The sequence below is a fragment of the Epinephelus moara genome, chromosome 4 (genome assembly GCF_006386435.1).
Source record: "Epinephelus moara isolate mb chromosome 4, YSFRI_EMoa_1.0, whole genome shotgun sequence".
Taxonomy (NCBI): domain Eukaryota; kingdom Metazoa; phylum Chordata; class Actinopteri; order Perciformes; family Serranidae; genus Epinephelus; species Epinephelus moara.
The window spans coordinates 25,626,628-25,653,689 of record NC_065509.1 but is presented as its reverse complement, the minus strand read 5'-3'; the positions used below and the strand labels follow the sequence as shown (position 1 = coordinate 25,653,689).

General features: G+C 41.1%; 1 protein-coding gene across 1 annotated transcript; it reads right to left on the bottom strand.

Moving 5' to 3' along the window:
• On the bottom strand, window positions 1-25,199 carry f8 (coagulation factor VIII, procoagulant component). Its single transcript, XM_050041557.1, has 27 exons — window positions 24,977-25,199; window positions 24,321-24,421; window positions 23,906-24,028; window positions 21,029-21,241; window positions 18,008-18,190; window positions 17,751-17,854; window positions 16,007-16,127; window positions 15,609-15,888; window positions 15,352-15,517; window positions 15,106-15,193; window positions 14,434-14,651; window positions 14,117-14,261; window positions 13,741-13,950; window positions 11,704-12,587; window positions 10,073-10,215; window positions 9,571-9,736; window positions 9,242-9,478; window positions 8,868-9,087; window positions 8,583-8,765; window positions 7,935-8,051; window positions 6,931-7,002; window positions 6,643-6,728; window positions 5,899-6,054; window positions 5,627-5,771; window positions 5,367-5,524; window positions 2,019-2,201; window positions 1-1,686 (listed from the first exon to the last, which is right to left on the bottom strand). The coding sequence occupies exons 1-27, from the start codon at window positions 25,159-25,161 to the stop codon at window positions 1,531-1,533; spliced, it is 5,043 nt and encodes a 1,680-aa protein (XP_049897514.1). The 5' UTR covers window positions 25,162-25,199; the 3' UTR covers window positions 1-1,530.
• Between the last annotated feature and the right edge of the window lie 1,863 nt (window positions 25,200-27,062).

The window sequence follows — 27,062 nt, the reverse complement described above, 5'->3', positions numbered from 1 at the left end:
AACCCTTTGAGATTTATTGTTTATATATAAACTCTAGTAAAGCAGAAAAATACATAAATACAAACTATATTCCAACAATATACATCAACCATTCAAACTTTATACATCCAACTGAAATAAATACACATGCTTACATTCAAAAGGTTTGCTCTGCAGTTAAAGAAATACTTCACCACCTGAATGATCATTTATTTATCAGTCACTCATCCTGTGTAGAGCTTAATTTGTGAAGAAAATTCTTGATGATTTGAAGTCACAGGGGCTCACATTCAATAACAGCAAAACTATAGCTAAACATTCATTCATGTTCTGTAACTGCGTATCCTGTTACACCCTGGACAGGTCACCAGACTATCACAGGGCTGACGTATAGAGACAGACAACCATTCATGCTCATATTCACACCTACGGACAACTTAGTCACCAATTAACCTGCATGTCTTTGGACTGTGGGAAGAAGCCGGAGTACCTGGAGAAAACCCACAATGACACGGGGAGAACATGCAAACTCCACACAGAAACATCTGTTTAAGAACTGTTGCACAACTTGTGCAGTATAATCTAATTCTTATTTATCAAGTTGTCTGCTCAGCACTTCCAAAACAGACAGCCCTTTCCGGCTGTCTGCTCAAGAAACTGAACGAAAAGTGAAATTTATCGGTGCTCTCCTCAAAGCCAGACTCCATTGAAAAATAACAGCAATTTAACCTCATTGAGCACAGAAGCTGCTGGTCTACAACTGTTGGGTCTGTTAGTTTGTTTGTGTGACTTTGGTGTTTTAAAGATTAATTCGGATTCACCGAAGTCACACAATAACACAAACAAACTAACTAATCGAGGCAGTGGTAGACCAGCAGCTCCTGTGCTCAGTGAGGTAAAATTACTGTTTTTCCAAATGGAGTCTGGCTTTGAAGAGAGCTTAGATAAGTGAAGCTTTTAGTCCAGGTTCCCACTGGAAAGGGCTGTCTCGTTGGGAAGTACTGAGCATACGACTGAACACAAGTTGTGTGAGTTTGTATACAGATGTTTTTGATATAGTTTTGCTATTGTGAAACCTCTATGACTTCAATTCATCAGGAATTTCCTCCATTGTTGGATGTTTTGTTCACCATGGAGGCATGTAAGAAGAGTTTTCTTCATGAACTTGATGTAACACAGGGTGAGTAATTTATATGCAAATGGTAATTTGTGGTATGAAATACTCCTTCAAAGCAAACTGCGTAGCTCAGCTTTGTTTTCAACACTGTGGCTCTGTTTAAACTGTCATCTTACAATACATTTTTTCTGATATCCTCCTTAACATGACATGACGAAATGACCAAATAGCATGTTGTGAAAAAGGTATAACTGTAAACAAAGTTGTGACCACAGAGGAAATAGCTTCTCTTACACAACCAGCTACGTGGAGTATATAACTTAAGAGGTGCTCTGCGTAACAAATAAACATTCTGCGTCAATTGTCAAACTCCAAAATGTAAATTAGGCTACTAAAATGTTGCTGCGTGGCGTTGGTGGGTTTGCCAGGCGGCGTCAGAGCCCCTGTTGCGTGTCACAGCCCAGGACCTCCAGACGCAGTGCGATGTCGTTGACCCAACCCCGCGGGTGGATGCGGAAGTAGCGCCCGAACAGAGGAGGCTCAAAAACATTGAGAGCTTCTTCGTCTGAGTCGCTGTTTCCTGTGAAGATCTGAAGGAGGAGAGAAATAAAGAAAGAAGAGATACATTAAAGTACTAACGCTGAAGACAATGTGCTACTAAAATAATAGAAACACATTTTAAGTGGATTTCTTTGGTGTGTCGTCAACTCCACAATACAAAGTGACTCATCTATCTGTGCTACAGTGAGGGAAACTCTGAGGTAGACCTCCTGCATTAATGATCAAGTGAAGGAGTAGCAACATGAGTAAAGATCTCGTTAGTCACTGCACTTTTATGGGACTGTGGTCAGGCAGAAACCTGGATCATGTTAGCGGCATCACTGAGACTGCTTTGCTCTTACTGGTAAACTGGGGTGTGTACCTTTTCTCTTTGGGAGCTTTCATCCAACACACTGCTCCAGGAGTGTTCATCATGACTGACGGTGACCGAGAACTCTGTCACCATCATTTGGGTCAACATTGATCGTGCTCCTTGGGTTACGACCCCTGTGATGCGTTTCACTTTGCCAAAATCAACCTGCAGCCACTCGTGAGGGTTGTTGTTCTGGAGTGAAACGAGACGGAGAAACATTTTTAGATCTCAGAAAGGAAAATGTTAACATAGAAGAGCAAGAGAGCAAATCATAATAAATCATTTTCCTGTTAATCACATTATTTGTGTTCTATCTCTCTAGTTTAGGTACTGTTCTTTACAACCGACTTAAAGCCTGTGAGGCAAAAATAAAATGTTGATTTCTTTTTTCTGTTGTCTCCATATTAGAACTACATGATATCGCGTGCACAAGGATGGGATTATGATATGAATATGACTGGAAACACTGAAGTCACGAGTGTAATGCATCAAATAAAAAGGAACATTTCTGAAATGGAAAGACATAGATACCAGCTTCTGTATGAAGTAGAAGGAGACAAAGCAGAAGAAAAGCAAACACAGATGAAGGGAACACCACTCTGCTTCCTCTCCCACATCGATCTAAGACAATTAGGAAACTTATAAAGTAGGAAAGTGTTTCTGGCAGTGCATCTGTTTTTCCACTGGCATGATGTGGCTGCACACAGAACAACCCAGAGGAACTGTGGGGATTTAATTCTTTTAACTACCATTGGATAAAAGCTTTGGGTTTTAAAGGGGACCTAATGGGCTTTTGAATATTTTCCCAGCTGGCACTGAAAGACAATACGACGTCCGAAAGACTGTTAGATTGGATAGATGTTAAATTGTGGTTGGAATCAAAACTGAGTTGACGGCTTTATTTTCTGTCAGAATGAAGTTGGCATGAGATGTTTAACAGACACTGGATCTTGGATACTTAACAACACAACTTAAACTGACAAAATATCAACGTAATCTGTCGTCAGTGTCTGTATCAAGTTGAAGCTGGCATTAAGGCCCAGACACACCAAAATGACATCAAAGAACTAGCGGTGATGAAAGCCAACTGTTGCATCACCTCATGTTACCTGTGTCTCAGCCAAAAAGTTGGACTTGGACACTCTGCAAAGACTGCAGTGGACGGCAACCAGCATGTACCTCCTGCGCCTGCGTGAGAGGAAAAAACTCTCCACACCAGCAGATGGCAGTAGTCTATAATCCTCATTCAAAAAGAGAAACTGGAACACCGTCTCTTTTAGACTTTCTAATTATTATCCGACAGAATGGATTAAATCCCTATAGTAAAACAAGTAATTTTGATGCCCAAAAAAATGATTCCACTGATTTACAGATGTTTCTTTTGCCATGTAAGCCAATCGGAAAAAGTCTTTTGGGCAGCAGGGCATTACGTGATAGACTAAGAATTTGTAATTCCACTGTTTGGCTACTACATAAAATTCAATGCTGTATCCAGGTCTCTTTATAAATCCAAGGTGAAGACCAAGGCCGACTGTTGCATCACCTGTGTCTCGGCCAAAAGATGCATTTGAGTGCACCACAAAGACTACAGCCAACAGGCAACTAGCATGAACGTTATGCGCTTGAGTGAGAGGTAATAACACTCCGACAGGATGGATTCAAGATGCTAGTTAGCCACTTAGCACACTAACAACCAAATCTAATGTTGAAAGAACAAAGCATATTTACCATGCAGCAGTGAACAATAACACAAACAATCACAAAACGTTTCTGCTAAAGAGCTCAATGGCTAACGAAGACAATTGTATCTTATGTAACAAGTTTGTTGAGTTTAGCTGTTTGTTTACTTTCCTCACTTCTGTTTCTCTTCTCATGATTTCATTCACCAACGGTCTCTGCAATCTGCGACCCCTATTTACCATGCTGAATCGGTTAAAGAAAAGTCGACAAGGGCAGACGAGGGCCAACAGCGTGGGACACATCACAAAAACTAGGACGACAGACGCTCGCTGATAGTCAAACACTGACCGGTGGCCGACCATCAGCTTGGTATGTCAGGGCCCTTAGACATTGTCCTGACATTGAATTTTAGTCATCATACATCACAACCTAAATTCAACCTAATTTTGATGTCCAATAACGTTGGTGTTGAGGTGGGTTCTGTCATACAATGTTACAATATTGGATTTTCATATTAAACGTGGCCGAAGTTTCAAATAATGATGTTAACATTCGTACAAGTGATCACTGTGAGTAGAAACCTCAGGCTGTTTTTGACCATTAAAGTATGTGAACGTGTTCTAGTAGAAACCTGAAAACACAATAGGTGCCCTTTAACTGACATGGAAAGGGTTGCTTGGCAACAGGGAAAGTCAATTTTAAAACCTTATAAACACCTAACACTGTTATTAACGCGGAAAAGCAAATCAAGGCCCTCCTGTCTGATTCTGTTTCCTGGAACACATTTGAAGTTTTCCTGTTTAGACTGATGCTGAGAACAATGAAGAAACTTCACGCCGGCTGCAGCTCCTGTTAAAGCTACTGTTGCCCATCAGTTTAGGGCACTGCAGCCCTCTCAGGACACTATATCCAGAAAACAGTTGGCCCACATTGGTTGACCTTGTCCACTGATCACAAGTGCTACTGTCTGACATGTGACCTTTCATAACAGCTCAACAGTCTGACAGAGGGGCAAATCACACCTCTGCAGTTCAGTGCCGCAATGTGTGAGAGCGATAAGCTGAGGAGGAGGAAGAGAGGAGGAACTACGCTACAAAATGATAACAGGATAGAGAGAGAAGGGTGAAAGGGTATAAAGTCAGACTACGCACAACGAGAAGAACTCCCTTTTTCAATGCATTGCTCTATTTTTCATCTAAAAATTTGTGCTTAAGACAAAAAAAACCTTAATTCAATGTTTAGAATCCCAGAGCTTAAATATCAAGTGATCACCAGCTAAAGAAATCCTGTCTCTGCTGCCCTCCAGTTGTTCGCGTCTCATCATGGTGCAGTGTAGATGTGCACTTCAGGGTGTGTCCGTAAAATCTGACATCAGTGCTGGGTGTGGTTACAGGTGCCACAGGGCTCACCTTTGACCCTACCCATCATGGATGCAGACTTTCAATCAGTGAGCCGGGCTAGCTGTTTCCCCCTGTTGTCAGTCTTCATGCTAAGCTAAGCTAACTGTCTCCTGGTTGTAGCTTCATATTTATCAGACAGATGTAAGAGTGGTATTGATCTTCTCATCTGACTCTTGGCAAGAAAATGATTGAATGTATTTCCCCTAATTACTCACAAATTGTCATATTGAGGGTGAAGTATCTTTTTAAGTGACAGAATTTGTGTATTTTTGCTCACCTTTGGCCTCCAGGCATTGGCGCCGCCTTCCTGATGGAGCCGAGCAAGGCTGGGGCTCCAGCTACGCAGCAGAGAGTAATAAAATGAGGAGGCGCTGAAGTTGCCGTCGGGAATGTACTTCTTCTGCCCCTTCGAGAGCCCGAGAGGGAGAGAGCAGCCTGGACACACACAAACACACACACACCAGAGTCACTCTCAGCGCTTACATATAGTAAAAAATTAACTCAGCGATAACGTCTGCTGCTGTTGTTGCAACTCACTGTTGAGGTCGCAGCCCAGCAGCTCCAGACGGAGAGCAGGCCTCTGCACAAAGTTTTCAGGGTGAATCCTGATGTAGCGAGCCACAAAGGGTGGAAAGAAAGCGTTGTTTTTCACTTTGGAGCTGTCCATGTTGCCGTAAAGTACCTGAAACAGAGCCACACAAACAGTTCAGCTCACACTCATTACCTGAAGAATCAATCAGTCAGTGCTGTCACATGGTGACCCTAACTGTAACAGATACACAGTGTGTGTGCCACATCAGAGGACATACATCATTCTGCCTGGTTCTGTTTCCTCTGTAGGTGGTCCAAGTCTCCTGGTCCAGACTGTAGGAGACCTTAAAGATTGTGATGTAGTTGTCCCTCAGTTTTGATCTGACTCCCTGCGTCTGCACACCGTGCAGCAGGGTGGGCCTCAGAAGGTCGACCTAATAACACACACATGTCATTACATTTCACCCTGCTCTACTTCTCTTTTACACACAGACAGTACAAAGAGAATATTCAGCTCAGGTTTCTGGGCAGTACAGGTGGGGGAAATAATCGATAAAGCATAGTATCCTGATATTTTGTGTGGCAATATTGTATCAATACATGGACGCCACATATGTTTTTTTTTAATATAACAAATTAAACTTTTGGTAGCGTACTAGAACAATAAAATCCATTGCTTTTTCAGTCCACTAGATTAATTTTGCTGCAAGAAAAATGACCTAAAAAAAAAAAAAAGGTATCTTTAAAACTTTGTCTTGTTAGATAAAACAGATGTTGACAATATTATTTTCCATTGGGGACATAATTTACAGTTGAAAACAGGTAATGAATTGCAATGTAAAGCTTAATATATTATCGCAAAATATTTAAAATCTCAATAATATTGTATCGTTATAACGTATCGCGATAATATTGTATTATTGGGCCTCTTTTGATTGGACACAAAATAATGATAGCTATAATTATAATAGTAACAGTACATCCTGTGCAAAGGTTAACAGGAGAAAGGCTGTATATCTCACCTGTAGCCATGATGTCTTATCTCTGCCTATCCAGGCATTGATATAACCAGACTGCTCCAGCCTGGCCAGCCTCGGCTCCCAGGTATCTGGACACACATGTGTAAACACCGTTATAAACCACCTCAGTGTGAGTCATTTCCAGGCTTTCAGATTTAATATAACTGTCTGGCAGCCCCAAGCCGTTTTCATTTTCAGTGCACTGGGTATTTGTGATAAGCATTTCCTCTCTCTAGAAGTACATAGGCTCTTCTGGGTGTGTTTGTCCTGTTAAATGAAAAACATTCTTACTTATATGATCTGATGCTGTGATCTGGGAGTCCTCGATCCTTCCTGATTTCATTCCCAGAGGCGTGACACATTCTGCATGTCAGTGAGAGAAAATTCAAGCTCAGAGAAGCATGTTGAAATTCCAGGTGTACATGGCTATCTCTTCAAAATAAAGCCCCTTCCTGTGCACTTCATACACGTGGACAGCGCAGAGCTATACACTGTCTGTTGTGACATCTCTGGAAATGACAACTGGTGTGGCTCCACAGATTTACCTCAGATATTTGGCCTTGCAATATGGGAAGTCCTCATTAATTAGAATGACACAATCACAAAATACTTCCCCTGAAGCCTCTGACATAACACACACAACGTGATGAACGTTTCAAAGTGCAGTGTCAGGAGGTTCCTTATTTAATACAACTGTACGTGATGAAAGCTACTGGTGTTTCTAGAACAACTCCAACTGAACCGTGATGCAGGAAGGGTGAAACGTTTAACCATTTCCCCCAGTGTGTCCAAGGGTTATTATTATTGGCAGCGCTGTTGAAAAGACATCCAGATCGCTTTCAGCTTTCCTCAGAGCAGAGCAACTACTACAGCTCACACAGTTACATCACAGTTGTTCCACAGCCCACCATTTCCACTACTGGGGATAGTAACTACAAGGGAAAACAGAAACACTATCCTCTTCATGTTTCAGTTGTGCAATGGTTGATGCACTTCCCTTAATCTATAAACCAAGCCTTCATTTTCCAGGACATCGTACCAGATGGCAGACAGAATTGCACAGTGAAAGCAAGGCTTATAGGGTCATTATTCTGTACCCACTCAGCATTTACTTTACAGTGATAAGTTAAAGCAAAAAACTTAAACTAAAAAGGCAGGGGAACACCAAAATCAATGGGATCCTTATTGAAATAACCAGCAGCACAGCAAAAAGCAACAGTAACTATTAGATTATATGTCATATTATATAAAAGAAATGCTAACAATATCTAAATATTTTCACAGCGTGTACCTACCTCGGTCATAGACCAGTAGTTTAGCCCTCATTCCGGCCAGCTGGTATTCTCCTATAGTGCACTCCACCAGCCACGTGCCGACTGTAGGGGGTCTCATCTCCACCGTGCCGAACACTCCTGGGTGACACAGAGTAATGCAACACATGAAACAACAGTCAAGAACAAGGTTTTCAGAGTTCAAGTGAGATAATTATTCAAAACAGAGTTAAGAAAAAGACGAAAGCTTGGTTATTGTACAAATAAAAAAATGTGTCTTAAGCCCAGTTTGCATGGAACAAATATTACGAGAGGACCTGAGGTCATTTGGAAACTCTCCACCACGTCTGTGTTTCGTGCGGTGGACTCTACACAACACAGAAACATTACTCAGCACCACAAGCTGTGATGAACAACCTCCTTTTTTTCTTTTTAAATGTGGATTACACAAACAGAATGGATTCTGCCACACATGGTCACATGTCATCCATCTCATCATCTTCAGAAAATTTGCTCTTATGATGGATGTGAGCTGCTCTTTCTGTGAAAAGTTCCCCATGCAGTGCAGCGAGATGAGCCTCCTGCACCCAACATGCAGTCAAAACTGTGTGTGTGTGTGTGTTTGTGTGTGTGTGTGTGTGTGTGTGTGTGTGTGTGTGTGTGTGTGTTTACCAGGGAAGAGGTTGTAGACCCCCATACGATGTTCCTTCTCAGTGTGAACAGTGAAAGGCAAACCGTGGAAATGTACAGAATGGTACTCTCCGTCACTTCCTACATTCAGCAGGTGCCATCTGACGAGCTGGTGCTGGGCGATCAGCAGACCAGGAAGTGTCTCCGCCACGTAACCGTTTATTGCTAAGAAAAAAAGCCAGCATTACTTATGAGATTTATTTTAAGTTTGAGAATACAGTGCACTAATTACAACATGATACCAACGATCAAACTTATTTTCTCCACCTGCAAACTTATTGCTGATGTGGTACCAGGGGTCCTCAGTGTTGGCCTGACAGGGCGGAGCACAGTGCCGCTGCAGGTTCTCCTCCAGATACCAGCTTTTAGTTTCATCAAAGGTGTGGAAGAGAAGGGTGAACTCCTGGACCTCTCGCAGTGTCTTACGGAGGGTGCCGGGCTTACAGATCGCCATTGGACCAATCAGACCTGAATGAAGGTCCCTCTCCTGGAACATAGAACAGAAATACTTATTTTCTCCTTCTCATATAACTATAACTTAGGATTTTAGCATTAATTTTGGATAAGTTGGACATACAGAACATGTTGTATTTCCATGGAGGATAAAATGTAAGAAGCTAAAGCTGAAGATGTTTACACACCTTGTCCACAGTGGAGTAGTAAGCCCCAGTCTTACAGTCAAATTCAGAGTCAGTGGGTCCTTGTTTCTTGGTTATCTTCCAGTTATAGGTCCGCGCCTCCCCAGGAGCCACAGGCTCTCCTGGTACCCCAAGTGGAGCAGAGGAATGTGCCTGGCCCATGCCGGCCCCCTGACTGAGATCATAGACTCCCTGAAGATGAAAGGAGTAAGGCCTGGACGCCTTGTTCTTAAAGACCACCTTGAATAAGACATGAAGGGAAAAGATAAGTCACCAAGCACCATTAAAGAGTGAGGATTTTTTTTTCCAAATTGAGGGACAGTATCACTCACAGCGATGAGATCATTAATCTCAGCTTTGATGAAAGGTCCCATGATACCCAGGTGTTCCTGTGGCTCTCCTCTGCCTACAGGAATTAGGAAGTCTTTATCGCTGTAGGCTCGAAACACCACCTTCTTATACTCTGGCAGGAACTTCCTCATCCCTCGACGCATCTCTCTAAAGAGAGGAGTTGAATCAATACAGCTGCTTTTAAAGTTAAAGCAAAAACTTGTCTATTGACCCTTTAAAGTACTCCCTCTGTTGTAACTGTGAAACATTTAGTTTTTCTTTGACAGTTTCTCAAATTTCTAGACATTGCTACCAAAGAACCAATCATCCAAAGCATTACCAGGTTCAGACAACAACCAAGCTAAGTAGGGCCTTGTGAGGATACAATGCTTCCTACACACCAGATAATAAAAAGACAATTAAAAAAAAGACAATTTGCTTCTCCATCACCATGACAGAATGTGTACAGTTTGCACAGGAACCTGGAAGAATCATTATTCATACCTGGGTTTGATGAGCTGATGTGGTTTTCTGATGCCGTAGTCCCAGGTGATCTCCTCTGCAGCTATGTAGTAGTGGCGATATTTGGTCCCTGCAGAGCGCAGGTCTATGTAATCCGTGCCAAACATATCTGATGTGTTGTTCACCTATAATGAAATGTAGCATTTGCCGCAGGTGAGGGGAGATGTTTCGATTTGCGAGTCAGTATCCAACATAATGAATTGTATGCACTTAAAGAGTGACTTCGATGTTTTTCAACCTGGACCTCATTTTCCTATTACTGTGTCCATGTGACTAATGGGAACAACATTTATAGAAACTGGTTCAGTATTAAGTGAGAAGGCTGCAGCTGGAGGCAGCAACACCAGCTGCAATGCAACCACTCTGGGCATGTTTGCATCGTCAATGTACGTCCACTGAAAGTGTTTTTTCTGTCACTGATAGGCTCCGAGTGTTATTGTAAGTGTCTGACAACATTATGGGAAACATCTCTACAGAGTTAGACCTTTTTGTTAGAGAGTAAGATCTATTTCGTTTAACCAGAAACCCAAACCAAACCCAAGCCCCCAAATCAGTATCGCCAATTTCACCAAACTCCAGTCAAGTAAACTTTAACACACTGCATTCAAAGTTGATAGAAACAAAATAATGCTCACACAAACTGCCTTGGTTCATCTTCTCACTTTTCCAACAATCACCAACTCTAGTTTTGGTTGAAATAAACCCTTAATTCCCCCAGTTAGATGTGAAAATATGCTGGTTCTATACACACCAAATTACTGTTAAATTGAATGGAGTCTTGCAAAATTGCCTATGAAGATTTCAGGGCTGCTTCTGGTCAGACAAAAAGGATCTTATTTGATGTTTATCATAATGTTGTCAGACACTTACAATAATAATCTGGGCTTGTCAGGGGCAAACCACTTTTAATGGATGTAAATTGATGGGCAACATGCCCCGAGTGGTTACATTGCTGCCTGTTTTGCCAAAACTGGAGCGCCTTTATTAGTCACTTAAGCCCCTTTAACACATACTCTTCAAGACAGGAATTTGATGCCGTTAGGTAGTAATAGCACAAAAACAAGTTATGTATAAAAGTCTAATGCATTCGACCCACCATGGGAGTTTAAAAAGTAGCTGATAGCAGTTAGCAGCTAACTCAAGAAGAACAGCGGCTGAAAATATCCACAAATTGTGAAAACAATGAGGTGTGGGATCTCCTTACCCTCTGAACAGAGGAAGAGATCAGCTGGCATGTGACAGGGATGGTAAATGGTTGTTATGGCCATATAATGTCATTGTTAATGTTTAGAAAGCGCTGCCGCTGCATCGTTTACACGTCACACTAGAGGCCCACGCTGTTGTGTTACATGTCACGCCTGTTGCGGCAATTTTGCTTCTGCAATTCCAGCATGCTGTCTGAAAACACACACTGGAGCGGACGGAAATGCAAAGGCGACATAAAGAAGGGACTTGGTAGCGGCCCTATAGCGCAACCTCTGTGAAAAAAGGGCTTCAGACACAAAAACATGGGCGTCCAGATTGAAAAATATAAGAATTACCCTTTAATAAATGCACACACACACACACACACACACACACACACACACACACACACACACACACAATAGTACCTCTTGGCTTCCGTAGTCATCATACTCAAGGTACTCAAAGGACCGGTCAATCCTTGATGTGTTGTTGTTGTTCTTGGCAGTTTTGTTGTAGCCCAGATCCAACGGATCTTCTGTAATTTGCTCAGGTTCAGACTGAACGGGGTTTTGTGGTACTAAGTTTTGATCCATCCCTTCTGAGCTGCTCTGCTCTACACTTGAGATCTCCTCGCTCAGCTGTCGATTGCTGCTCAGTAAGATCTCGTTGCTCTCTTCAAGCTCTCCCTTTGTCACATTATCCACACTTGACACTCCACTTCTGTCCTCAAATAATACTTCTGCGCCAGCGTCAGACTTATTTTCCACAGCCTCTTCTTCAATCTCTACACTAGTTCCTCCATCTTCTCCAGAAGTGATGTCTGTGTCCGTCCAGTTGCCCTCTGCCTGTCTTCTCTGTCTGCCACTTCTCTCTCCTTTAAGTTCAGTCCCATTCTGAGAAACCGTCCACTCACCATCTCTCGCTATTTCCTCCAAGACATCCTGTGGGATTCCTCCCTCAGACACCATGTTGGGGTTTTCTCCTCCCACCATCACTTTCCTCAGCTCACATTCGGACTGTCCTTCAGCTCCGGTCCCCACAGCTTTATCATCAGTGACATTTTGACTGGAAGCATTTACTGACAGAGTATTGTTATCAGCGCGGGGTTTCTTACACATTCGAACCAACACTGTGCGATTTCCAGTTCTTCTGCTCCTCGGTAGATTTAAATCATTGATGTAGTCAGAGATATCTTCTTCAATCCCGTCACGGTCAACTATGTCTCCATCGTTGCTGTGAAGAACGCTGTAACGGATGCTCATCCCTCGGCTCTTGAGGCTGCCGTCGTAGGCACCGATCTCCCACTCACCTGAGAGAAGACATAGGTAAGAATTACAGTGATTTAAGAGGTGTGCTGATGCATTGATAAGTCAGGATATTCCACTATTTTCTCAGGAGCACCATGTCAGTGCTTCGGAAAAGCACATCTATTATTAGTGTGTCTCTACTACCACTTCTGACTGTATCTTTATTTGGTTATAGTGTCCTATAAATTATTCTGATTATGCTTATGTTTCTGTAGAAAAGAACGCTGGGGAAAGTTTTTATCTTATCTATGATTCAGAGTCTGAGCCGGTGTTGTCTGCACACGCCTCTTAACATGGAGGGGGCTGAGTCGAAGCAGAAGCTAACAGTGCTAACAGTGTGAACAGTGCTGACAATGGCAACAGTGCTGACAGAACTAATGGGGTTAATGTGAGGGGCACTTCTGTGACTGTGTTCCCGCTAGTGGTGGGTGATACAGCCTTAAAATAATATCACAATATTTGAAGATATTTTTTGCGATAACGATATTCTTGACGATATGACAAATTACTAAAAAAAAAAAAAATATTCATTATTAATCCAAGAAAATAGAATTGCAACAAAATTAGTTATATACTTTTACAGGTTACCTTCAAATATTCAGTAAAAACTAAACAAAAATGATCTCTCATTTCTTTAGTTTGTAAACAACAAACAACAGTAACTCAGAGTGAGATTAAGATTCTGTTCAACAAAATAAAATCTACCACAAATTACACATTTAAACAGCTCCCAAATACGAAAAATGTCCCCTTGGATCTATATATATATAAATCAACAGGTGACAGTTGTAATTGTACTTCACAAACTTATCATGTGAACTGATTATGTTGTTAAATTTTTTCTGCGCTGCGTCTACACCGATTAAACTTTTGCCAGAATAGTTATGCCAAATTATCTATTTGGCTATTCCTGTCTGACTTCGGAGTGCTTTAAAAAGGGGAAGCTAGCACATGCTATCAAGTGCTGTTTAGCCACACAAATATAGAAAGATGAGTTCTTTCTTGCCCTTTTCCAAAGACATGTGTCGCCTTGTCAGCAGTAGATTATTGTACTGACAGCACACGAGTGACTTACCTATAGCCTGAGGCCTTTTAGCATAATAATTCTCAAAATAATAAATTAATCAATTACTTCAAATAAGACTTCTGTCTTACCCATCAGGTCGGTTTCCATGGGAACGGTTATGCCAGTCATGGGGAAGAGGGTGAGAACGGACTGGTAGAGGCCTTGGTACTTAAAGAGGTTTCCAGTGAAGTAAACAGAGAGGAAGTCACTCTGGGTGCCCACATTGGCCACATGCCAGAGGGTGACGTCAGTTTGAAACGCCACAAACTGACGCCCAGCGAACATGGTGCCGTTTATACCTGCAGGTAAAGGGAAAAAATCAACAACAATCAAATGCAATACAAACAACAACAAAAACAAATACAGTAACACCTGTATTTCACTGTGCTCAAAAGTGATGATTATTATAGATTATTATATTTTAGAAGAAGTGGTCACACAGATGTAACTCTGAGGTGGACTTACTGTAAATGACATTAGAGTTGTAGAATTCAGGGTCGGTGGCGTTAAAGGAGGTCAGGGTGGACTGCTGCATGTTTTCATTGAAGTACCAACTTCTGTTCTCATCAAACACGGCAAATATCAAGCTCCACTCTTTATCTGGGACCAGCTGCACGCAACAGAAGATTCAGTAAAAGAGACACAGGGTATTATATTACATTAGTGCAGCAACTTTTCGCATTTTGAAAGGATTTCATTCAAATAAGATCTTTTTGGTGATTAACCTGTAAAAAGCAGTGTTATGTCGAGCATATTTATTATTATAGAGATGTTCTTCTCACCAGACGTCCTCTGGTGTCCATGGTGTCGTGCTTGCAGATGAGCAGGGTGCCCACCAGCCCAGAAGCCAAGTCCCTCTCTGGGGAGACGGTGCTCTGATACAGCTGGGTCAGACACTGGGGGTCTCCTTCCAAGGGTCCATCGTCTATTGTTAGCCTCCAAACGTAGGTAAACGTCCCGTTAGGGGGCACTTCCAGGGAGCGCAAGTCCGTCTCTGCAGCTGTTTAATTAGATGATATTAGGTGAAACTTTAATGCTGGAAAATTGAGGGATTGCAGCAACAGAATCACATCACATGACAAAAATAATACACTGAAAACATTATACCGACGAATTACTCAAAGGTCTGCAATAGGGTCAACGATAGGGAATTAAGCCACATTCATAATGTACTGTATGCGGAACACAAGGTATGGGCTGGGTCTGGATTAACTGTTTTGAGGATATCTGCAAGCTTGCACCTGCATTCACTAGAAACAATAACAATAGTGGACTACCTGACTAATTTACACTTAAACCCAATGTTATCTGGTCAACCTCAGCATCCCCTAGGACAAACAGTTTTGGATCAAGCCCGGTTGAACCAGTTGTTGTCAATAAGGAGTGGATGGAAAACTTTCACATGTCCATAGCATCACTTGAGTGAGCTCCTTCATCCTTTTAGCAAAGCTTACCATTTGCAGATCTGTGCAGTGGATAGATCCTGGTGAGGCCATTTGGGTAGATGTTGAAAGGTCGACTGGCCATGTTTCTCAGAGTGATCTGGAGACACAATTTAAACCAATGCGAGATCAACAGAAAGCCATATGAAAAGCTACACAAGTTTGCCTCTGTTTTTCCATGATTGATAGTTATTTTGTTTTAGCTCAAATTTGATCATGCACAAAAGGCCAAGTCGCATACTTTCTGTCCTTACTCACATGGATTTGATCGTTGACTTTTCCTTTCAGGAGCGGACCCAGCAGCGTCTTGTCAGAGCTCTTCCTCTGAGTGAAAGATGCGTCTGTGTACTCCACATACCTCGCCTTTTTATACTTGTAGCCCAGGTGATGGGGAGCTGCAGGCAGATATCCCGACTGCAACTCACTGATGTGTCAAAAGAGGAAAGACACAATCAATTCAAGTTGACTTTCACTTTGCGTTACTCCTCCTCCTTCCCCTCCTCCGTCTCTCCTACCTGTCTGTGGGTTTGAGATGATGGGCGTAGTTCCAGACGACCTCTTCAACAGCGATGTAATGCTGCCAGGTTCTACGTGGCTGTCCCCCAATGGATCTTGCCTGCACTTGTGGTTTCTTAGGGTAAAAGTTTATGGTGTTAAACAAATTATCGTCATCTTCGTAGCTGTAGTCTTCACTGCTGTCCTCGCTAACTGTGTGCTTGACGTTACGCAGGTCGGGTCCTGGCAGAGTGACGGGCTCAGGGCAGTCCTCCACTGTGAAAAAAGTGCTCATACCATCTGGATAGAGCAGTAGGGCACAATAACAACAAGAGTTATCATTTAAATAGAGGTGAAGCTAATTTAATTAGTGCAACAGATTGTCTTTCGTCTGGGAGGTTTATCTGGAGTTTCTTACCGTGGCGGTGAGCATGTATCTGACAGCTCATAAGGAAGCGACCTATAGCGGAAGGTCTCATTTCTGCAGTGATGAATGTCATGGGGGTCACCTCCACAGTGACTTTACGATGATTCAACACCTAAACAATAACAACACAAGTGTTAATGAGTGAGCTTTAGAGGTGCTGGGAGGTTTATTTTGGAGGCAAGCTAGCTGTTTCCCCCTGTTTCCGGTCTTTATGCTAAGATAGGCTAATCACCTCCTGGCTTAGCCTAGTCTCACTCGCAGGGTGTTGAAATACAGCAATTGGCAGCATCCCTGGCATCATTAGTGACACTGGGGACACCTGGAAGATGCATGGGACTTTGAACCAACTGTAACACAAACCTATCCGCGTCATTGTTAGACAATTAGAGCAACTGACATCGTATAAAAGGCGCGAAAGGCAGCTTACGGTGGGCAGGAGCTGAGGTCAATGAGCCCAACAAGTACAGGACTTAGACCCAGGAGAACGATGTTTGTGTCCTGTGTGAAACTAAGGGTGCTTTCAGACCTAGAGTTGTCTTGCTTTGGTCCGAATCAGGGACTGATTTTGTTATAAAGTTGCATAATATCCTAGAGTTGGTTTGTGTTCTCACGGCAGCATTTACAAGCGGACCAGATAAAATGCCTTGCACAGGAAAGCTGCTCTTGATTGGTCAGAATGTCCATGCGGGAAAAATCCAGGAAGTAAACAAAGCATTGAAGAAGAGTACACTTGCAAGATAAATGTGACACTTTCTAATGTCACAATGGAGGGACAACTACGCAGGTTGATTTCAGCGCTGCTCATCGTGGACTATATTGCTGTCATTGTTCATTTTAGTCAAACCATACAGTTTGAAAACGAGGCGCGGCTCCAACTAGAAAACATTGTTTTAATGCATTGGATGTGCTGAATGTGCATATTAAGGCAGTACAGGAGGAGGTGCACATTAATAATCCTCCAGGACTGTAACATGCTCATGTTTAACCCAAACAATGTGTCATGTGACTGCAGTTGGTTCAGATCCAGGTCGGAACACGTTCTCACCACAAATGAACCGCACCAGAGTTCGTTTGCAACCGGACCGAGACCACCTCTTCAAGAAGGTCTCGGTCCAGTTGTTTTGGTGTGATTGCTGTGTTCACACCTGCCCAAACGAACCTCACTTAGGGGGCAAGCGAACTTGAGTTTGATTGAACCAAACCAAACAGTGCAGGTGTGAAAGCACCCTAAAAGTCAATGTTGTGTTTTTTTGTCATGTGAGTCATGTCAATCATGATCTCTTCCTAACCCTCACCAAGTAGTTTTGTTCCCTAACTGCTGACCTCTTTGTAGTCACCTGAGTCGACTCATGTGACTCAATGCCAACCTCCATGCATCAAGTTACAATGCAAAAGCCTGCCCACAGCATCAGTATAATAACTCTGGGGGGCTTCTGCCCAAGTACCAAAATATGAAAAGTAGGGATGAGAAATCCTTTTAAATTATTTTGCAATTGAATTCACTGTCAATAAAAAAACATCCTGAGGTAGCATTTGTTCATTTTATACTTGAAAGATAATCTCTGTACTTGAAAGAGTTTGACAAACAAGCCAGACAACAAACAGTCTATTATTTCATTTTTCAAATTTCTATTGATTAGCCACTTAAATATTTAATTTAAACGTTTAAAAAATATCTCTATATACCTTTAAATCTATCTGCTCTGACAGTCTTTTATGCGGAAACTTGAATTACCTCCAGAGTGTGATCCTGAAACTGAATGGAGTGAATTTCTGGAGCCGTGCCCATCCCAATCAGATGCCAGGACACTTGATTACGGCCCTGACACATTGTCAAACCTAAACAGAGAGACAGACGGAGAGAAAATGAGGCCAAAATTCCTGTGCGGACCACAAACAGCGCAGCCACTGATACACTGAGCGCAGTGTTAGCAACACTTAACATTACAACACAACTCCATGGAACAAACTGCGGCCAGTCTGCTTCATTACCGGGTAACGTAGAGTTGATATATCCATTGATGGTGTGGTATTCCTTCCTGCCGACGCTCCTCTTGAACTTCTCTCTGCTCTTCCGCTCTCCGACCTCTCCATACCAGCTCTTGGTCTCATCGAACACCGCAAACAGCAGGACGAACGCTGGATTTCTCCTCTGGCCGTCCTCTGTAAAGGCACCTTGGAAAACACACAGAATATATGTGATGCAACATGTGATAATACGCCTGCATCTCTACTGTGAGGTCTAACAAGCAACAAGTAAATCTGTATATTTACTTGTATATATGGGTGGGTGATATGGCCAAAATCTTAATAGTTTATATCACGGTAACAGTATATATCACGAAAGTAATTGTCCTTAAAAAAAATTCAGAAAAGGTTTAAAATAACCATACCATTGTTTTCTTCTTCCATACAAAAAAAAACAACAATCGGCCCACATGAGACAACACAAGTTGAAAACAAGACTCAAAACAGTAAAACTTAAATTCTTTCAGAATGAAAGCTTTAAGGCTCCTGAGAACAACAATTGTAAGTGTCACAGGTTTCCGTATTTACAACTTTACTCTTCTCTTTCATGTCTGCCCAAACCACTTTAATATGTAAAGCAGCTGAAATCACAAGGTCACACAACAATCATGCAACAATCACGCAGGAACAACCTGAAACTTTAGGTTACTTGTGTAACCCTGGTTCTCTAAGTAGCATTGGTTTTGTGTCACGCTGTAGGCGTTCCCAATGTGAGACACGAAACGAATGCTACTGTATGAAAGAGAACCAACAGAACATGCGATCAAATTAGTCTGCCCTGAATAGCTCCCGTGGTGGAAACACTATTGCCAAATCTCTATTCCTACTTTCCCATAATACCATCATATCACCAAGCCCTACTTGAATACAGTATATTCTTTTTTCTATTAAATTTCTAAAGAGTGAAACTCTATGAGTGTCTCTATTAAGTGTTTCTGTAGCCATACTAGTGACGTCCACCAATTGGTCCAGACTGAAATATGTCAAAGGCCGATGGATTGATTGCTGTAGAATTTGGTACCCATCCACGGTATCCATGGTGCCCATATCCTGACTTTTCCCGCAGTGCCACCATCAGGTTCACGTTAGTGTTTTTGATTGAAATGTCTCAACAACTGTTAAAGCAGCTGTGCGGAACTTTTTACCATTTACAAAACTGTCCCTAGTTCGTATCACCCCCCCTTGAAGATCCGCATATTTATTTGAACCCGGAGGCGGAAGTAAGTCTGCACGCCCGCAGCGGCCCGCAGCCATTAAACCACAGAAGAAGAAGGAGCCGTGTTTACGAGTAGGATTTAAGAAACAGGCTAAATGACATGTAGTAGGGAGTAGTGAATGATTTCAGACACATTGCACACTCTTGTACAGTAGGTGGTGGTATGCACCTGGAATTTGTTTGCGATCCGCCAATAAATTGAGAGAAGAAGAAGAGCCGTGTTTACAAAGAGTGTTCTTCGAGTAAGCGGTACGCAACGGGCATTGCTGAACACATAACAGTTTTACCAGATGTATNNNNACATGGAAGTTATAAGCAAGCTAAATGTAACGTTAGCTGATGTGAACCACTTTTGTCTAGTAACGTTACAACAAACGCCACAAAATTATCTGTGACTGTGACCATGAACACTAATATACAGCAGACAGTTGTCCTCAGTTTATAAGAAATTCAGAGCTGCACCATAATATTTATGATTTTCCTCTCGCTCTCCAAAACAAATGCATGTGGTAATTGCCGGTTGCAGTCGAGATTTTACGAATGAAGCCGAATGCCAGCTACAGGTAGAATTTTACGACACCAGGCTGTGGGTGTCATACCGCTTCGACCAAAGGGGGCACTATAATCAACGAAAACATAAAGTTCCGCACAGCTGCTTTAATTATTTGTCTTTGTTTATTTCTAACTAGCAAATGCTAGGTCACTTCATGCTAACATGCTAAACTGAGATGGTAAACATACCTGGTTAGCACATTAGAAGGGTCATTGTTAGCATGCTGAGGTTAGCATTTAGCATCTAAGTAGCCTACCTAATTGGGTTCTAAGCCTCAAAGGGCTGCTAGCATGTCTGCACAGAGCTGTTTCTTAGGCAGTAATTCTTTTATTAGATTAAACCTCTTTGACAGAGATCAATTTAGCAAATTGTCAAAATGGAATTATGGTATTTATGATACTGGACAACCAAATGTTGGGGGGTAACTAGTTACATGTGATAGTGGTATGCAATTAAATTACAAAATAAATGTAACTTTAATCAGTTGCTGAGAAAAAATATGTAATTAAATTACAGTTACTTATCAGAAAGTTGGTGATTATAAAGGAGTTACATCCGCATATATTAGCTTATATGTAGACTATAACAATTTTTATAACAATTCTTTATTATATTTAAAAGCTTTTGATAAAAGTTTGACAGTAATCAGTGTTAAGTACTTTTGCAAGGTTTACACTGCCTGGTTTCAATTTTTGTTTTTGGGATTTTTAGACTTATGGTCCAGTTTAAGACGCTTTTTAGAAAAGTAATCAAGAAGTAATCAAATGTTATATGTTGCATTACTTTGAGGGAGTAATTAAAATAGTTACATCACATATTACATTGAACAGGGTAACTAGTAATCTGCAACCTATTACATTTAAAAAGTAACCTTCCCAACGCTGTGGACAACACAACCTTGCATATCTTAGCTATAGCATCATGGTAATTTGGCTAATTTGAGATTGACAGAACAGTAAGACTAACCAGCTACAGCTAGAGCCAGTGTTTAGCTAAGAGCCAGGCTGTGTTATCTATCTCCTCTTCTTTTTGTGATACTGTTTTGTGCCACAAAAATGTGGTTAAAAATAAAACAAAAATCAATTTTTCACTAACTGATGTTAGAAAAGCAGGTGAGAAAATTAAAGAACAACAATAAAAAAGACATAATGAATGTTTGTAGGTGAAATTAGATGCTGCGTCTGTGTATGTGCTCTCTGTCCTCCTACACACTCACTTGCTTTGCAGATGAGCAGGGCGCCGATGAGTCCTGAGTTCACGTCTCGCACCGTGTCCACCTGGGACGAGTAGGAGTAAGTGAGACACTCGGGGTCACTGGTGGTGGGGCCGTCTTTAGGGCTGATGTCCCACACGTACTCATAGTATCCTCCAGGAGAGACTGCATCATCCTCCTTCTCCTGGCCCGCTGTGGAGTCATCATACCCGGCTCCTGGAGAGAAGACTCAGTGTGACTCCTCTGTATTCATTCAGCAGTGGAGGTCAGTCAGAATAGGAAAACTGGTGTCACAAGAATGCACGTCATTTTGTCTTATCTTTACTGACTAAGTGTTGCGAGAATTATTTTTGGGGAACTTTAACTTTAGAAACCATACTGTCCGGAATAAATGTACGCTTCTGTAAGAACACAACCAGGTGACACTCTGACTCATGTTAATGTGCAATAAGGACTTACATCAGATATGTGCACACACCCTAAGGCAGCGACCTTTTCCTTCACCCTTAATCTTACACGTTGGTGCGATTAGACCTGCTTCATGACGCCTCATTCCTGGACGTGACAGGTGCAGATTTTCAGATTATAATAAACTCACTTATAGGAATCTACCCTGTGGCAGGAAGACGTGAGCCGTTAACAGGAACTGAATGCTTTGGATCTACAGCAGCATTAGGGCATATGCCAACACCTTCTGTGAAGGGTATTATCCTTCAAAAGCCCCTCAGATTAGGGACATTTCCTCTGCAGTTGGGCATTGTAATTCAGAGGAACTGACAATTGGTTATCACACTGTAAGTTTGACCGTTTTTGCTCTAACATGCTGCACAGATGCTGCACACACAAGATAATGATAACTGTTGCTCACTGTAATTTCTCAAGAATGAGGAGGCGACTTTGGTTTTTTATCTTGTCACCAAAATTTTGCCCCCAAATGACCATTTGTGTATCAAATACTGACCCTGTGTTGGCTTAAACTGAAGAAAACTTTGTTTTTCTTGCATGCCTCCACAGAAAACTGCAAACATATTGATTTACTGGTTGCTACAAGATTACTATGAACCCTGTATGGATGTGAAATGATTACTATTGATGTTGTATGGCATGGCTCTGGTTGAACCTTAAATTGGTGGGATTTTCCAGTGTAAAGTATTACCAAATGGTGGACAGTTTGCTAACAGCTAATGTTGCACAATTAATCAGAAATCAATTCTTCTTTGCTGCTCTAAAACAGTAGCGGCTTTAGAGCAATAAAGAATAACTGATTTTCAGAAAATGTTTTATGTAGGTGTGAGACTACTTTAATGTTTAATAATAAATTACATGGTATCTGATCAGTACACAGACCAACACCCAATACAGCATTTTAGGGAGTATCAGAGGCATTTCTGATACTGGCATCAGTTTCAGTCAAATCAAAACATGACTTAAATAACTGTCACACAGCTTGTGCAGTATAATCCAACTCTCATTTATCCATGTGTATGCTCAGAACTTCCCAAACATATGCATTTTCACTAAAACCTTACTATATAAAATACTCTGCTTATACAGTCTGATGGATGGACAAGTAGCACGCCTGAACAAGTGCATGGGTTCAAACTCTGCTCAGTCATGCACTTACCCTGGTATGCTACTCATATGTGGAAGTGTTTTACATAGTAAGGCATGTGTTTGGAGAGTACTGAGCATACAACTGGATAAATGAGGCTTGGATTAGGGTCAGGACACATGCTGTGTATTTAATCGCCTGGTAAATGCAAAGTTTTGTCTGAAGTTGCTGAGCAACAATAACCAGCACTGTATCGCCCACTTCCCAGAAACCCTGAGTTCGGAGCTGATCTTCTTCCAGGCATTGTTTTGGAAGAGCATATCCAGCCTAAGGTGTTGCCATGGGACAGATGTAAAGCTCTGAGCAGCCCCACACTAATATGATCAAGTTTTCATCTATATTTATCATATACAAATATTTACAGAGGAAAGAAAAAAGATGTCTGTCAGATGTGACTGGTTGTTCCTCATCATCTGACGTGTTGCGCTTTGCTCCCTTCCAACAGTTGAGCTTAGTTTATCTCACAGGTGCTTTAGGAAGCTTCACTCTCACATTTGCATGTGTCTAGATTGAAAACAGTGGATTTTAGGACGCAAAAACAAGGCATGTATACAGTTATGAGAGTTTGTAGAGGAATGTTTTGATATAGTTTTGCTGTTGTTCACCACGGACCCCTATGAATCAAATCAGTGGTTCCAGTTTGATCCAGCCACAGGGCCCAGATTTCTCCTTAGTCATTAGTTCAAGGTCCACACAGTTTAATATATTCAGCGTCACACTTGTATTTGAACATGTCGTCGAGGTAGTTTGCTGTCTCTGTTAAGTAGCTGTCTGTTCGTCGCTCACTCTACAGCAGGAAATGGCCCTTGAAAATAAAAGCTCTTTTCTTTACAAATTTTTGTCACGTTAGCGAATCACTTGTGGTCCATTGAGAATGGACCCGCGACTCACCAGTTGGGAACCACTGCTTTAAATGATTACTACCACACTGCTCCTGGCATGACTCTGGTCAGTAGTAATTCAATGTATTTTCCATGACTGACTTTCTCTTCTGTGGCTCCCAAAATTATTCAGACTTCTATAAAAAAACATGTGAGTAAGAAGATGAGAATCGGATTTCCCTTTAAAGCTGCTAAAATAGGATTGGACTAGTAAGCTTTTTGCCATTGACTCATCTACACTGTAACATAGACTTCACATTAATTATGAGTCAAAATGCTGATGAAAAAATGAACAAGAAGAACATCATGCTGCTGACTAACGTTCAGTGTGTGGATGAGAAACAGAAAAAAAAGGATGACAGCAGCTCCTTCCATTCAGCGCTCTACCTTCAGACTGTTTCCAGTAGGTGATCCCCACAGGGCTGATACTGTAGGATTGAGAGGCAAGGTTTTTGAAATGGACCACCACCCTGTCACCAGCCCGGGCTACGATCACAGGACCCTGAATACCTGCACCCAGAGGACACGACACATATACAGATGATCCATTAATCTGAGGATACATGCTTGGAAAATATTACACTTTATGTGTGTTAGAAAGTCAGGCAAACACCAAATTTGGCCATAGCATCATCTTTAAATCACTGTCTTGACTGTAAAACTACTTTAAGTGCCATATTTGTTTGCAAAAATATTTATTGGATTGGACGGTATTAATATTTACCATTAATACAAATGTGATAAAATGACACAAACCGTGTTAAATATTTGAGAAAATAGAGAATAAAAAGAGGAGACCTACCTGTCCATGGCGGCCGTTTCTTGGGGGTAGTGTATGTGGAGTCTGTGTACTCCCTGTAAACAGCTTTGATGTATTTTTGAGGAATATCTTTGGATCTTCTCCTAAAATAAATGAATAAAATACAGACTTTAAAACAAATCAACCAATCAAATAATTAGAAAACAGCCGGGAAACACTTAAAACCCCTCTGAAATCAATCCTGACCATCTTAGATAGTTGTACATTTTTCTTTTCTTTTATCAAACAAGGTATTTTTTATTGATAATTCAATAAGATACACAAAGCATCAACAAACAAACATAGAGCCAACAAGGACAGAAATCAACCCCAACCACCCACAAACCCACAAACAGAGAGCCAGACCAGCAAAAGGAAATAAAAATAATAAATAAAAATAAACTAATTTGAAAAATATATATACATAAATATAAAAAAGACAGAAAAATAATTAAAAATATATGTATATATTAAATAAATAAATAAATAAAAAATGGACGACAAATTAATTAACTTATGTATTTTATCATTATTTTAACTTGTTTCTAAAATATTCCCCCAGAAAACTTTTGCTCAACAAGGCTAATTAAACAAAAACAGTCCATGCCGTCTAAATGCCACATGAGTGGGTCGCTCAAATCAAACAAAGATATATTCACCTTTGCTCGGACGCTGGGTCATCATCATCCAGGTGGACATAGTCCCAGCCGATCTCCACAGCAGCTACATAATACTCTCTGACAGCAGCGGCGGACTGCTGTGGCTGCTGCCCGGCCGGGAAGCAGAGCAGCAGCGGCGGCAGCAGCAGCACAAGTATCGCGGCTCTCATGGCGGTCAGCTCCATCGTGTCCCGGGTCACACTCTGTCCAGGATATGCTGCTCCTTCTGCGGGCTGAGACTTTTAAAGGGTCGGGGGTGGGGAGAGGGCAAGTTACAGGGAAGCTGAGGTTGCACGTGTGGGCGTGTGTCGGTTGGAGTGTGTGTGGGTGAGATTGCGCGCGCTCTGCTGTGATAGGATCAGGTCCAGTAAATTAGATACATAACTTCTTTGTAATCTTCTGCCTTTTTGTCTTTTTAATGCAGTCTTTAATTATCTATGCGCTTGTTCTTGCTTTTTGTTTTTGTCTTTTAAATGCAATTTTAATTTTTTTATGTTTTATTTTTAATATCTTAAATAAATAAATAAACTCAAATAAAGTTTGAGTTGAGTTGAGTTGAGCATGACACTGGCTGGATCATCTGGATAAAAAGTAATTGTATTAAAATCAGTTTATTGACAACTTGTTAACAGTGTATCCACTTTAATTATCCTTATGATTTAAAACAGTACCTGACACCATATATATCCTCATACTTACTAAGACATACTCATCAATCTTATTACTTAGTGCCCAAAACTAACAAAGAAATTGGTAGATGTGTCTTTGAATTCAAAGCTCATTCTGACTGGAATAATTTGCCCATCAACATAAGCCCCTCTTTAGAAACTTATTATCCTTTCTTTAAACATCATGTTACTGTTTTTGATGGTGGTGTCTTCCTGTCCTCTTGTATTGTGAGGCATGATACTACTACTGTTATTATTATTATTATTATTATTATAATTATATTGATGCTCCAGATGTCCCCTTTATTATGTGTTGTGGGCTTATGGGAATGATGTGGGGGTGGGTCAGTAAATGAGAGTCATGTGTGTTTGTGTGTTTCATGTTGTGACTGTGTCCATTGTAAAGAAGTGTGTTGTATGTTTTGTGTTGGACAAAAAAATGAGATGGTTCATCTCAAGGGGCTACCCGTTAATAAACTTTATGACATTTATAACGGCACACTTGATCAATACTTTAAACCAAGAGAGATGTGACTATTGATTTTTAGACTGTCAACATTTATATGTGCATTATTACAGTCACATGACTATTGTTATAAACAGTGTTGGGTAGGTTACCTTTGAAATGTAAAAGGTTACTGGCTACTATGAACCCTGTTAAACATGTAATATGTGATGTAGCCTAACTATCAATTATTTTGTCAATGTAATAACTTAGTACATTTGATTACTTCTTTGTGTAATGTTTTAAACTGGGTAATAAAGCTGTCCAGAAATAGGTTATGCCAAAAGAGGCATTCCTGCATGGTGACAAGATGCAATGTAACTGATTGTAATGACATTTGTTTTGTAATTTAGGCACATGTAACTAGTTATGCCTCAACATTGGCTATTACTGGGTTATAATGGATGATTCATCAGTGATTAATAAAGCCATTAGTTACAGTTTATCAGCCTTTTTATAAAGTGTGGCTTCTTTGAAAGCTGTACCTTTGAGGGCAGTGAAACATAGTGCTTCTGGCTTTGTAAATAATTATGTAATAAACTGTAAGATCTGATCCAAACTGTGACCACGATTTAATTAAATGACAATTTAAGAGCTCTTAGCTGATTATGTGGTGCATTAAGATTGTATTACATAACTAATGGAATATAACTCGCACACATTGGACAAATGTGATGTAAAGTGCAAAATTTAGAGCCACTTACTTAATTTAGGATTGCACTATTTGATGCCCTGGGAGCGGGTTGCAAGATAAAATGGAAATCCCAAACCAAAAATGGTCAAAGGAAGTGATGGAAAGATTTCCGAGGTTGTCGTTACTCAAACACTCCTGGATTTGAGAAAGGCCTGTTTTTATTACTAGGCTTCACTGCCACCCTGTGGTGAAAAAAAGGTACTGCAGTACATCTGCATT